Source organism: Primulina tabacum, chromosome 18, assembly GCF_025594145.1.
Source record: "Primulina tabacum isolate GXHZ01 chromosome 18, ASM2559414v2, whole genome shotgun sequence".
In the NCBI taxonomy this organism is placed as follows: Eukaryota; Viridiplantae; Streptophyta; class Magnoliopsida; order Lamiales; family Gesneriaceae; genus Primulina; species Primulina tabacum.
Window position 1 is genome coordinate 5,688,608 of NC_134567.1, and position 13,079 is coordinate 5,701,686.

At 40.7% G+C, this 13,079-nt stretch overlaps 1 protein-coding gene across 1 annotated transcript; it reads left to right on the plus strand.

Annotated features, from left to right (window-relative positions):
* The first annotated feature begins 9,214 nt into the window (after positions 1-9,214).
* On the plus strand, positions 9,215-13,079 carry LOC142532266 (uncharacterized). The gene is made up of 4 exons (XM_075638584.1): positions 9,215-9,487; positions 9,633-9,859; positions 9,959-10,553; positions 10,635-13,079. The coding sequence occupies exons 1-4, from the start codon at positions 9,215-9,217 to the stop codon at positions 13,077-13,079; spliced, it is 3,540 nt and encodes a 1,179-aa protein (XP_075494699.1).

A 13,079-nucleotide genomic window follows, 5' to 3' on the forward strand; every position in this document is an offset into this window, starting at 1 on the left:
AGGAAGTTTATTGCTCACCTACGGGTGTGGATATCCTATGTGATATGATGAAATATTAGTGTATGGAATCTCTGGCCAGAGTATGAGATATACGTTAAAGAATGAGTTCCTCAATTGTACACGCGATGCCACTATTTATTATCAAAGTTGTGTCACATAGTTATCGAATTATTATGCAACCCTCGATGAACCAATGGTTGCAAATTCGATCGGGATATATAAGATACTGTACATTAATCATAATCGACTTGTTCTTGCAGGCACTATCAGTGATACCTAGGGAATAATGGGGCGATGCTACTAGCCGTTCTTACCATGATTTGATGAGTTTAATCAGAAATATGATTTCTGACATTCTCATGATCAATAGTTGATACATAGAATGAGGCAAATTAGGGTAAGCCCGAATAAAAATATTATGTCCTGAATCACAAAGAGTTGTGAATCCACGGCTAACTGTATCCCTGAATCATTGAGGGTCAGACAAGCACTGGTTTACTTGTTTCCGTTGAGATAATAAATTTAATGAGTTGAATTTATAAGAAATAAGTTTGATATGATCAATCGATAAGTTTAAAAATAAAGTTTATAAAAGCTTATAGAAATTTTGATAGCATGACTGCTAAAACAGTCAAAGGGAGTGCACCTGCCTTATTTAGACATTGATGATCTCAAAATTAAAGTGTGCATCATAATAGCAAACAAGTTGAAATTGTCACATCGATGATATTTGATCGCCTATCGGGATTATGATGAGATTAATGTAATGAGAGCATGCGTCATGGGCTTGTAAGATTATAAGCCAATCATGCTAATTTATTAAAGTTCAAATGGACTTTAATAATCAAATTATATTTTAATTGAGTAAAATAAAGCCCATTAAGTTTTTATAAAATATGGTATCGATTTATGTAATATGGAAATATTCTTGATACCATAATTTCAAAAACTTACACACAAAAGCAAAATAATATTAGTGCATGATATTCTCAAAATATTTGCATTTAAAAAAAAATTCGAGATTGGCTAATATATGGTATGCAATTTGAATCCATAAGTAACTTAATTAATATAATTAATTAAGTAAAGAATGGATTAGAAAATGAATAAGGATTTTTTATTCTTATTGCACAAGTATGCATTCCGAGACATGCAAGGAATCAAAAAGAAATTTTTTTTCATAAGCTCTCGAAATCCATTTTCAAAGCAAGAAAAATTTGGTCACTCCAAGTTTGAGAGTTGTATCGGTTTTTAGTGTTCTATCTCTACGCAAAATATCTTCTAATTTTCTAGTGCAAATTAGAAGAGGAACAAGTAATCCGATCGTGAACCTGATTCGAAGATTAAAGAAGGAGACTCGAAGAAAGTTCATAGGGATTTACAACAAGAGCTATATCCGCTAATATCGGAGTAGTTGGAGACTTGTGAATCTTTCACCAAATGTTAAAGTTTTAAACATTCTTTGTATGTTTATTTTATCTAAACCATACGAGTGTCCAAAGAAAATTTTGAACGTCACAATAAAATTTTAAAACTTTCGCTACATTTTGGACACGAGAAAAACCGATGAACCAACACTTGTCTAGTTCGTTAGTTTTGTTGATATATTCTTTACTTCGTTCTTTTTTTTCCAACGCCATCACATGCCCCGCATACGGGAATCTACGGAGATTTTTGCCTGAAGAGAAGGTTGAGTCAATTTAATTCTGTGATGCAGTCCATTCCAAACTAGTAAATAAAATACACCAAATGAAATAACGCCAAATCGTTTGCTAGTACACACAAGTTCTCCCATTAATCAAGTAAAATCATTTGGCCAACGAACAGAGCAATGCGCGCGGCAGCGCAGGTTCCCGCGCGGGTGCGCGCGCAGCTTCTTGCGCGGGTGCGCGCATTGTTCTGGCACCTTGATGAGCGCGAACAGAAAGTTGCGCGCGGCTGTGCATGTTGTCGCGCGGCTGCGCGCGCTGCACTGTTTCTGAAATCATGCGCGTCCCTTGGCATCAAAGTTTCAGTTCTTGACTGATTTTGCACCAACCAATGTGTTCCTTGTCTAAAGTTGTAACTCTTCTACGCATCCGGTCCAGAAAGACGCGTTTCTTCTACGAATCCGGTAGTCATTTAAAAATAATCCTCTACTACATCATTGTTGGGGGTTCGAAAATTATCATCTCATATTTTTGCATTTTTCTCTCTTCTATACTTGAAAACTGCTGCATAATTTTGTTCGTTGAAATCAAGAGTTTGTTGTGCTACTACTCTTGATAGAAGTCGTTGTATCTTAGATGACGATTGCCGTTAACGTGAAGAAATTGTATACGGGCAATATCGTTTTGCGGATAAAGGATTTATCCTTGCCTCGACTGAAAGAATCGTTGCTGTTTCAGAATTTTCGAGAAGGACACCATCCCAAACAACAGATATTGTTATAGTTGATGTACGATAAGGCAACTTGCGGCTCAAGGAATATTGACTATTATATAAAAACAATATTTATTTAAATAATATTTTATGATTTTATCCAATTATAACATTTACTTTATTTGTATACTCATGCAAGCTGCATAGATAAAATCTTTGAAAATACAATATATGATATGAGGTCTGTCTCTCAACGTAAGATCATGAAACTCATTAGAAAGCATACTGTATTGTAAGGTCTAGAAAATTCGAACTACGAAACCTGACTGCATGTAATCTAGGGTATTGCTAAAATAAGTATTTAATTAATTTCATTGCATTAAATGCATGATCATGACATGAATAAGTGTTTTATTTCATGGTTCATTAAGATTTCATTTATTAGGGCTTTTAACAGTATTTCACGCTAGAACGAGGAATGGAGACCGGGGACAGTAAGGAAAAATGTTTTTATAAAATAATTATTTAATATATTATGAATATATGTGAGATTTTCGAAAATGAGATTTTGTAGGATATTTTTACTTATCGAGTCATATTTTGAACCAGTACGCAAATTTTAGCAAGTCGAGGACTTTTTGAGGGTTCGAGCAATATTTTCAAAGACGTACTTAAACGAAATATTTTGCGAGGGTGTTTTTGGGCTTAATTGGCCTACTTTAAGATATATTGGGCCTAAAATCTTACTCAACCCCATTATTTTTAATTAAGGCTAAATGTTGGAACATGTCATGTTCCAAATCTTGATTTTGATGTTAACAAAACTTGTTATTTTGTTTCAAATGATTTTACCTAAGTTCGCAGAAACTGAAACTAATCAGTTATCGAGCCAAAACTAAAGCTATCAAGACGCAAACTGAAAGCGCCAACTGATCACCCAAACTGAACCAGTTTAACTGCTATATCAAAGACCAGTTCAATTGATTGTCCAGCTGATAGGCAGTTCAGCAGAAGACCTTCAGAAACCCGGCCAGCTGATGAAGAGCTCAACTGATGAAGAGTCTAGCTGAACAGTTCAATTGAAGCAGCGAATTCAGTTGAGCTGACGAGCCAACTGATTTCACCGAACCAGTATAAGATCAGTTCAACTGACCAGTTCATAACATCAGTTATGAATTAATCATTTTGCAGAACACGACAAGCTCATTCAATGGAATCCAGCTGTGCACATTAATGAAAAGCTTTTGTCCAATCAAAGGACAAGAATAGACGTTGCATCAGAGCTTAAACCCAAAACATTCCAGAATGGATGTCGAAAATTAAAAGACAAATATCGAGCAACAGATTCAACTGCAACGAACATATTTGATGAGTCTTGGTGTACAATCTCATTGCCTCTATAAAAAACAGACCAAGATTATCAATATATAAGTGTGGAAAAACACACAAGTGTGTGAAGATCAGAAAAGAAGAGAAAAAGGGCATGACAACTGCATAGTCCAGAAGAAAAAAGGGCATGCCAACTGCTTCGTGTTGTATTCATAGTTCAGTTCTCACACACGCACACGCACAATAACTCACGTACAGAAATTGAGCTTACTCATAAGCTGATTGAGTTTTGCACAAAGACGTTAAACTTGTGTATGTAGCCTTTGACACATAGACGTTAAACAAGTGTTGGCTGGAAGGTGTTGCCTTCAGTCTAGGCTAACAGTTCAGGTTAGGCAGTAGGTTAAGTCCTAAACTGAGTGAGTTTGTACAAGGTATTGTATAAATCAAAGTTTTCTAGTTAAACCTACCCGAGGTGGTAGAAAGGGTGACGTAGGAGCAGTTGAATCTTCGAACATCCATAAACATATCTTGTGTATTTAACTGCTTAAATTTCGTTTTAAAACTGATTTGATCAGTTCGAACTGTTATCAGTTCAATTCTCACCATAACTGAACTGGTATATATGCAAGAACTGATCCCCTTTATATCAGTTATTTAGTTTACAGAAGTTAAAAGTTTTAAAGTGATTAACTTTCTTTACGAATGATTATTTCGAGTATTTTCCGCTTGGTTTAAAAGCAAACTGTATCTAATTAATCGGTGTTTACATTTTTAGAATACAAGATATTGCAGCTCATTGAGAATATTGTGTTTGAAGCACCTTCAAAGGTGCCCGAACCAATCCATCACTAAATATTATAATTAACCCTACCCTCCCAAACCCTAAACACCACACTTCCTCTCGGTCGCCCCCTCATAAATTCCAGCAGCCTTTCACGTCCAACAGCAGTATTTGAGGTCAAATTTTGTAAGAAACCATCATAGCAACTCTTCTCCATCTTTCCGGTACCCGTTTTACGTAATTGTTGTTTTGTTTTCGAGTGTAAATATGCAAAGGCACGCCCGATTCCCTTCTTCTCACATTGATCACATAATAATATGTGATTTGAATTGTATTTTCATGATATATTGTGGTTATGGTGTTATGCATCGGTTTAACGTGAATTCTACACGAAAATACGCATTTTTATTCTCATGATTCTCACGTTTTGGCTTTGGTTGAAGGGGCCGCCTAGAACGATTGGTAGGGGACTCAATTACGTCTGATTTTTGGCAGTCTAGAGGTTGAGATCTAACCGGGTTCATGTTCATGTAAGGATCGATCGGAAATACATGTTTCGAGTTAGGGTTTTTGGTTCAATCGGTTGTTTCAAGGGGTGCAGTGGTGCAAGGGATGTTCCGGGACGTGGATTCGACCCAGGTGGATCTGGGACACGACTTGGAATGTTTCGAGTAGCTGGTTTTGGGCTAGGATCAAATCGAGGAAGCTAGACGTTGATAGGGCTCGGTTTTTATATGTTTGGTTGTGTCTCGTGTACTCGAGAGCGTGGGTTTGAGGATCATGGCTAGGGAAATGCAGGAAGGTCTGGTTGTGGTCTAGGAGGAGTTGGTTCGAGCCTAGTCCGAACCGGGTGAGCGTAGGATGGCTTGGATTTGGGTTTGAAATTTTTGGTTTTTTCGCGCAGGATTAGCGCCGCAGCGCTGCCCTTTCAGCGACGTAGCACTAGAGCTTCGGCTCTTGTAGTGCCGCGGCTCCTGCACTTGAGAGTATTTGATTTTCATGAGCATGGTTCGTTTGGGGTCTTGTTATGGCATGGTGTTCAAGGTTGTTGACAGTTTAATTGGGTCATACAGAGTTTGGTTAGGGCCTTTGAAATATGGTTTAAGTTGGTTACGTGCGGACTAAAACGCGGACTCCCGTCTAAGTATTAAGCGAGTTATAGAACTTCTTGTATGGGCTCGAGTTTACATCTAAGAAATGGTTATAAATATTTTTTGAGGTGTTTTAATAAGTTTGGTTGGCTTCAGGTCGAAATTGTTAGGTCCAGGGGCAAAATGGTCAATAAGGATTTCCAGGGGAAAAATGGTCATTTTAACCCCGGTTTGAGTTAGATGTCATGGCTGCGCCCTGATAACTAAAATTGCATGTTTAAAATGTTAATGCTTATTATAAATATGAATTTTTATGAAAATACGGAAAATACATTGGGTGCTTTGTTTTAAGAAAATGTACGTAAATGCATGATTTTTATAAATGATGAATACGATGACATGTTTTTTAAGGAGGAGAGTTGGTTGTAGCTAAGACGAACACGAACACGAACACGAACAGGAACATGTAAGGAAAAGGCTCAGTGGATGGGTAAAACTGTCGGTGATGTCCCCGCCGCCGGGTACCATGATTATACGTAGATGGATCCATCGAACTAGAATTTATACGAAAGTCACAACTAATGATTTGAATTCAATAAAAAAAATGAAAATGAAACGTCTACTACTCAAAATACTATTATAATTTTTTTAAGCTCATTTTCGAAATTATACCTTTATGCATGCATGCAATAGTCTCTAAAAATTTCACATTTTAAATCAAAAGTAATCAACCAACATATTAAAAAATACTGTATTTTAAAAAAAATAGACAATTCGTCAACCGTCGGCATACGTTTTAAAAAAATAAAACAAGTATGAAACGTGTAAAAATCCTGTCAAACATCAACATGATAAAAAGACATAGTATGAAAATATCTAAAATCACTCTATCTCTTAAACATGATTTGCGGAAAATTACAGTCCTCAGGTTTGTGTGCGCACTACCAACTCTGCCTACTTAGTCTTCGGCACCTCCAGTCTCCTGATCAATAGGCTCACGTATATCATTCACACCTAGTGAGTCTAAAGACTCAACACACATGTAACGTTATAGCAAGTACATATACATAGCAGGCAACAGTAAAAGTACCGTAAAAAAAATATGTTTCATGATCTCAAAAGCGTAAACGTAAACGTAATAAGTCATAACGTGTCAATACATGTCTCAACATATCATCATATACAGTGTTCATTTTCTTGATTGAATTCAGTTTATTAGTTGTGACTTTCGTATCAGCTCTATTCGACGGATCCATCTACGTAACCTTGGTACCCAGTGGCGGGGACATCAGCGACAGTATTACCCATCCACTGAGCCTTGGCCTTACATGTTATCATATCCTTCAAAACAAGTCATTATTTTCATCACTTATCAAAATCATGCATATACGTAATTTTCCTTAAAATCAAGCATGCAACATATTTTTCATAATTTCATAAAAAATCATATACATAATAATATAAATATTTAAAACATGTCAAATCGTGTTTAGGGAGCTGCCACGACTAAAACTCGACTTGTGTGCAAAATGACCATTTTTTCCCTAGAAACCCTAATTGATCATTTTACTCCTGGACCTCAGAATTTCAACCCAGCCTACCAAACTCCTTAAAACACCTCAAAACATAATAATAAGCCTTTCTTAGACGTAAAATCGAGTCCTGTTTCAAAAACTAAATGATTCATTTTAAAACTTGGACTAGGGTCATGGTTTTAACCCGAAACTTAATCAAATCTTTTCCAACTTAAAACATGACTTGAACCTACTAGACTAGCCCCTAAACCACTCATTCCGGACCCCTTAGGACCTACGAACCACGCTTGAAAGTTGCTGAAAATTTCCAGCGCACAAACCACGAAACCCTAGATGCATCCATACCCGAGTTTGATCGATCCTAGACCTAACAATCGAGGACAAGACCTGAACCGACTCTCCCTAGCCCTCCTGGACCAAACTAACCCAATCCTCAGCCCCATGCACGCCATAAGGCACACACACTCGAGAGCCCCCAAGAAGACACCACCCGAGACCAACTTTCCCTTTCACGCTCGACCGGCTTCCTGACCAATTATAATCTCAGTTAACTTGATCTCAGCTTCATACAGTAGAAACTATTATTGATCATTTTCTATCATCAACTTCATGGCATAGCTTAAGAATTATATTTTATAAAGAAATCCTAAAATATCCACAAGTACACAATACCCAATGTATCCACATAAAAGAGGATTATTTTCAGTGAACTTCAATCCTTATTACACTACTCTAATTTAATAAAAAGAATGAGTAGATATTAGTATGGAAGTGAATAAATTGGCTGTGGAAAATTAACAAAATGAAATGAATTGAAATAGTACTTCGTAAATTTGGTGGTGATAAAATACAGGGTTTATGGCTTGTCTCTCCACTCTCTTTTTAAGAAAAATGAAAATGGGTTGGGAGGATTTATATAATACACAAAAGTGACATGAAAGGTTGACAATTTAATTAGGATAAATTATTATCACATTGAAAGGAATTTATGAAAAGAGTTACAACTTTTAAATAATAATAATTTCACATTAATATTGAAATTAAGATAAATCATTAATTGAAAATTAAAATAGTGAATTAACTCAAAAATAGTATATTGTCTTTGAAGGTAAAATTAATTATAAAAAGTAAATATTTGCTCTATGTACCATGAGTGAAACAAAATTCAGCATAAAAATGAAAATAGAACCCTTATGTTTGTTTCATTATTAAATAAAAGAAAATTTTAAATATATTTTATTTAATATATCGCAAATTTGGTCATTAATATCACAAATTTGGTTTGAGAATTGTGAAATTACTTAATTAAAAATGAAGACTCCAAATTTCCATTGTGCTAGCTCATTGGTTATGAATTAACATTAATGCAGATTTTTGGTAAGACTACCAAATCTGAAAAATCTTTTCAGTTGATAGATTGATTTATAAGTATTAACCGTTTAGTTTTAATAGAAAACTGCATGATACTCCATAGATGGGCCTAGCCTAGATGGAAGACATGGATGGGCCCACTACTCTTGGCTCATCCCTAGCCCAAGTGGAAAACAAGCCCACCAAGGGCCCAGGTATTCTCCTATAAATACCAGGTTTGATTGTTCAGTTAAGCTATTCACTATATTATTTTCAGCAGCGCCCTTAGCTGCTACCCCCATATATCCTCAGTCTCTGACTTGAGCGTCAGAGGGGCTACGCCAGGATACCCTCCTGGCCCCCTCCTAACGGTCTTATTTGTGATTTCAGGCCCAGGGTAATTTTGGAGCCCGTGTCTAGATTAGTGACGCTTGCGTGGATCGGACCCTAAATTTCCCGTGAGTATCACTTGGCGCCGTCTGTGGGAACATCTGAGTTGAGACGTAGCGATGGTAGGGAGGCGAGGGAGTGGAAGAGCCACCTCAGCATCATCGCGTCCTCGGAGGGGACCCGAACCATCTCGCGCTGAGGCGGGACAGGAACAACCGCATCTTGAGACGAGACATGAACAACCTCGTCAAGAGGCCAGAACTGAGCAGCCCATCCACGAGACGAGGGTCGAGCAAACCCGTCCCAATGAGAATGTGGGAAACTTGACCCTGGAACAGCTGGGCCAATTTATCACCCGAACAGTGGATGAGGCCATGAAGAGGAATCAAGAGTCTACGTTTGTAGAGGAACAGGCCGCCCATCAGGAGCGGGAGGAAAATGTTGAGGTCCATCATAGCAGGGTTGAAGAGACGCAACCCCTCCAGAGTCGGGAGATTAGTGAGATGGGAGAGATGTGGAAAGAGATAAGGAGTTTGAGGGAGCAAGGTGGGAAGCAGGGCGCCGGTACCCAAGAGAGGAAGCCCTTTTTCACTAGCCATCTTGGAGGAAGGGGTTCCTCCGAATTTCCGACAATCAAACGTTGGAGAGTATGACGGACATACAGACCCTGAGGAACACTTGGGGAGATTTGAGAATGCGGCTCTGTTGCACCAATATTCGGACGGAGTCAGGTGCAGGGTGTTTCTGGGCACGTTGGTGAGGTCAGCCCAGCAATGGTTTAATACCCTGCAGCCCAACTCCATACAATCGTTCGAGGATTTCTCTGCAGCCTTCTTGCACCGATTTGCCAGCAGCAAGAGGCATCAAAAGAACTATTTGAGTCTATTTGTGATGAAACAGCAAGAGGCTGAAACGTTGCGGGAGTTTGTCCAGCGCTTCAACACTGCAGCGCTAGAAATACCAGCGGCTACCCCTTACATCATGATAAGTGCCTTTACACAAGGACTAAGGGGAGGAGAGTTTTTTAAGTCGTTGGTCAAGAAGCCTCCGTCGAGCTATGATGATTTGTTGGCTCGAGCTGAGAAATATGTAAACTTGGAGGATGATCAACGATACAGGAGGATGGAAAACCGGCCCGGAGGAAGTAGGGTGGAGGGAGCCGAGAGAGGTGGAAAGAAGAGGAGTGCAGGGGAAAGAGATGAGGACATAACCAAAAGTAGAGGACAATTCTCATCACATGTTCCTCTGAGTAGGAGTCGGGATAAGGTGATGGAGGTGAGGGAGTCGGGGGAGATGGGGGAGAAGTCGCAGAGGGTTGAGAGCAGTGCTCGACCTCCGCCACGGGGTAGACAAGAAGGGTCCTCGTCCGGGAGTGAGCTGAGATCTCGCCCGTCTTCTAGGCGGGGTCGAGGCCCTCCATGGATACATCCGAGGATCGAAGCGCCGAAGAGAGAGGGTCGAGGTCAGGATGTCCCTCGGGAGCCCGCTGAACCGAGGAGGAGAACGAATGAGGATAATCACCCGACGAGAGGAATGATTCATATGATCTCGGGGGGTGCTACTGATGAGGATTCCGGGCGAGCGCGGAAGGCGCATGGGAGGAGGTTGGAGAATTTTGAAATATCGAGGAGTGCGAACTTACCCCATGATCCTGTCATCAGTTTTGGGCCAGAGGATCTCCGAGGCATTGTGGCTCCTCATAACGATGCCTTGGTGGTGACGACCACCGTTGCCAATTATGATGTGGCATGAATCTTTATTGATAATGGAAGCTCTGTTAATATCCTGTTCAAGAGTACTCTGGATCAGATGAAGGTGGAAGGATTTGAGTTTGAGCCAATCTCCACTCCTCTATATGGGTTCGCAGGACATGCCATCCCGCCGCTGGGTCAAATTGTCCTTCCTTTATCTTTGGGGCATGAGCCTCGGCGGGTGACCAAGATGACGACATTTACTGTGGTGGACACCCCATCCGCTTACAATGGAATTCTGGGGCGACCAGCCCTAAAGGATTTCAGAGCTGTAGCGTCCACGTATCATCAGAAGTTGAAGTTTCCTGTGGGGAGGGAGGTTGGAATGTTATGTGGGGACCAGAAATTCGCTCGTCGGTGTTATGAGGGGATAGTGAAAGAAGAGGGGAAGAGGGCACGTGTGGAGGTCAATATGATTATAAGGGGGCGAAGCGGGTTGCCCGTGGTAAGGAGGCAGGTTCATGAGGTGATGGATGAGAAGCTGGAGATCGTGACATTGGGGCCTGACAAGAAAACTCTAAGAATAGCCCCTGACCTTGACCCAGAGGTAAGGGAAAAACTTATTACTTGTTTACAATCTAATCTCAACAGGTTCTCTTGGTCAGCCCAAGAGCTCACAGGGACGAGTCTAGATGTAGCAGAACATCGGTTAAACATCTTGCCAAATTTTCGTCCCGTGAAGCAGAAGAAAAGACACTTCGGGCCCGAGAAAGATATAGTTATAAAAAAGGAGGTGGGAGAGTTGCTCAGTGCTGGGCACATTCGAGAGGTACAATTTCCTACTTGGCTCTCGAATGTCGTTCTTGTTCCGAAAAGTTCAGGAAAATGGAGGATGTGTGTGGACTTCAGAGATCTCAACAAGGCATGTCCTAAAGATTGTTATCCCTTGCCGCGGATAGATCAGTTGGTGGACTCCACAGCCGGACACCAGTATTTGTGCATGCTGGACGCTTATCAGGGGTACCATCAAATCCCCTTGGCCGTAGAGGATCAAGATAAAGTAAGTTTCATCACCTCTGAAGGAACTTTCTGTTACGTGGTCATGCCCTTCGAACTAAAAAATGCCGGAGCCACGTATCAGCGGTTGATGGATAAAGTCTTTTCTAAGCAGGTGGGGAGGAATGTGGAAGTGTATGTGGATGACATCATGGTAAAGTCTAAGGATTCAGCCCTGCTCATACCTGACTTAGTGGAGACCTTTTCCACCCTCAGGTCCTATGGGCTGAAGTTGAACCCTCAGAAGTGTATATTTGGGGTGAAGAGTGGGAAGTTTCTGGGTTATATGGTGACGGAGAGGGGAATTGAGGCTAACCCTGAGAAAGTTCAAGCTATCCAAAATATGGTCTCTCCTCAGGGGCCCAAAGATGTTCAGCAGTTGGCAGGGAGGATTGCTGCGCTGGCACGTTTTATCTCGAGATCCGCCCATAGAAGTTTACCTTTTTTCCGGACCCTGCGAAAGGCGAAAAAATTTGAGTGGGGGCCGGATTGCAAGAAGGCTTTCACAGAACTGAAGGAGTACCTTGCCGAGCTTCCTGTTCTAGCCAAACCGGCAGCGGGGGAGCCTTTGTGGGTATATTTATCTGCCACTGAAGGGGCCGTGAGTTCGGTCCTTGTCAAGCTTGATGGATCAGTTCAACAGCCGGTGTACTATGTTTCGCATGCACTTAAGGGGGCAGAGATCCGATACTCGGGGTTGGAAAAATTGGCTTTGGCGTTGGTAATGACAGCCAGACGCTTGAGGCCTTACTTCTTATCTCATCCGATTGTGGTGCTCACTAACAGTCCATTAGGCAGAATTCTCACTCATTCTGATATGTCCGGCCGCCTGGTTAAGTGGACTACGGAGTTGGGAGAATATGACATCCAGTATGAGCCGAGAACAGCTATTAAAGCACAAGCGTTAGCCGATTTTCTGGCTGAAACTGTACATCAGGAGAATGAGGACCCTTGGAAGGTGTATGTGGATGGTTCCTCGTCGAAGGACGGAAGTGGGGTGGGAGTAGTACTGATTTCACCAGCTGGGAAAGAAGTGAAGTTGGCTGTAAGGTTGGACTTTCGAGCATCCAATAATGAGGCAGAGTATGAGGCTGTGTTGGCAGGACTTCGAGTAGCCATAAATGTGGGAGCTACCCGGGTACTTATTTTTTCTGACTCACAGTTGGTAGCGCAACAGATGAAGGGGATGTATGATGTGAAAGATGAGAAGCTTATTGAGTATGCTCGAGAAGTGGACAGAATCAGAGAGAAATTCACAGAGATTACATTTGAACAGATTCCGAGGAAAGAAAATGAAAAGGCAGACACTCTAGCCAAAATGGCTGGAACGATGGGAAGTTGGAAGACTAGAGATGTGGTATTTCAGGTTGAGCTCACACCTCACACGAGTTCACCTGCAGTTGAGCATGGAGAAGAGGATTGGAGGACTGAAATAATTGATTACCTGAAAGAGGGAAAGCTTCTGATAACCCTCGTGAAGTTCGTAAGTTGA

Excerpts from the sequence above, each read along its gene's own strand:
- LOC142532266 (XM_075638584.1), top strand. The coding sequence starts at position 9,215 with ATGAAGAGGAATCAAGAGTCTACGTTTGTAGAGGAACAGGCCGCCCAT. Across the intron at positions 9,488-9,632 it reads CGACAATCAAACGTTGGAGA|CCCAACTCCATACAATCGTT; the intron begins GTATGACGGACA and ends AATACCCTGCAG. Across the intron at positions 9,860-9,958 it reads CAAGGACTAAGGGGAGGAGA|GAGGATGGAAAACCGGCCCG; the intron begins GTTTTTTAAGTC and ends TCAACGATACAG.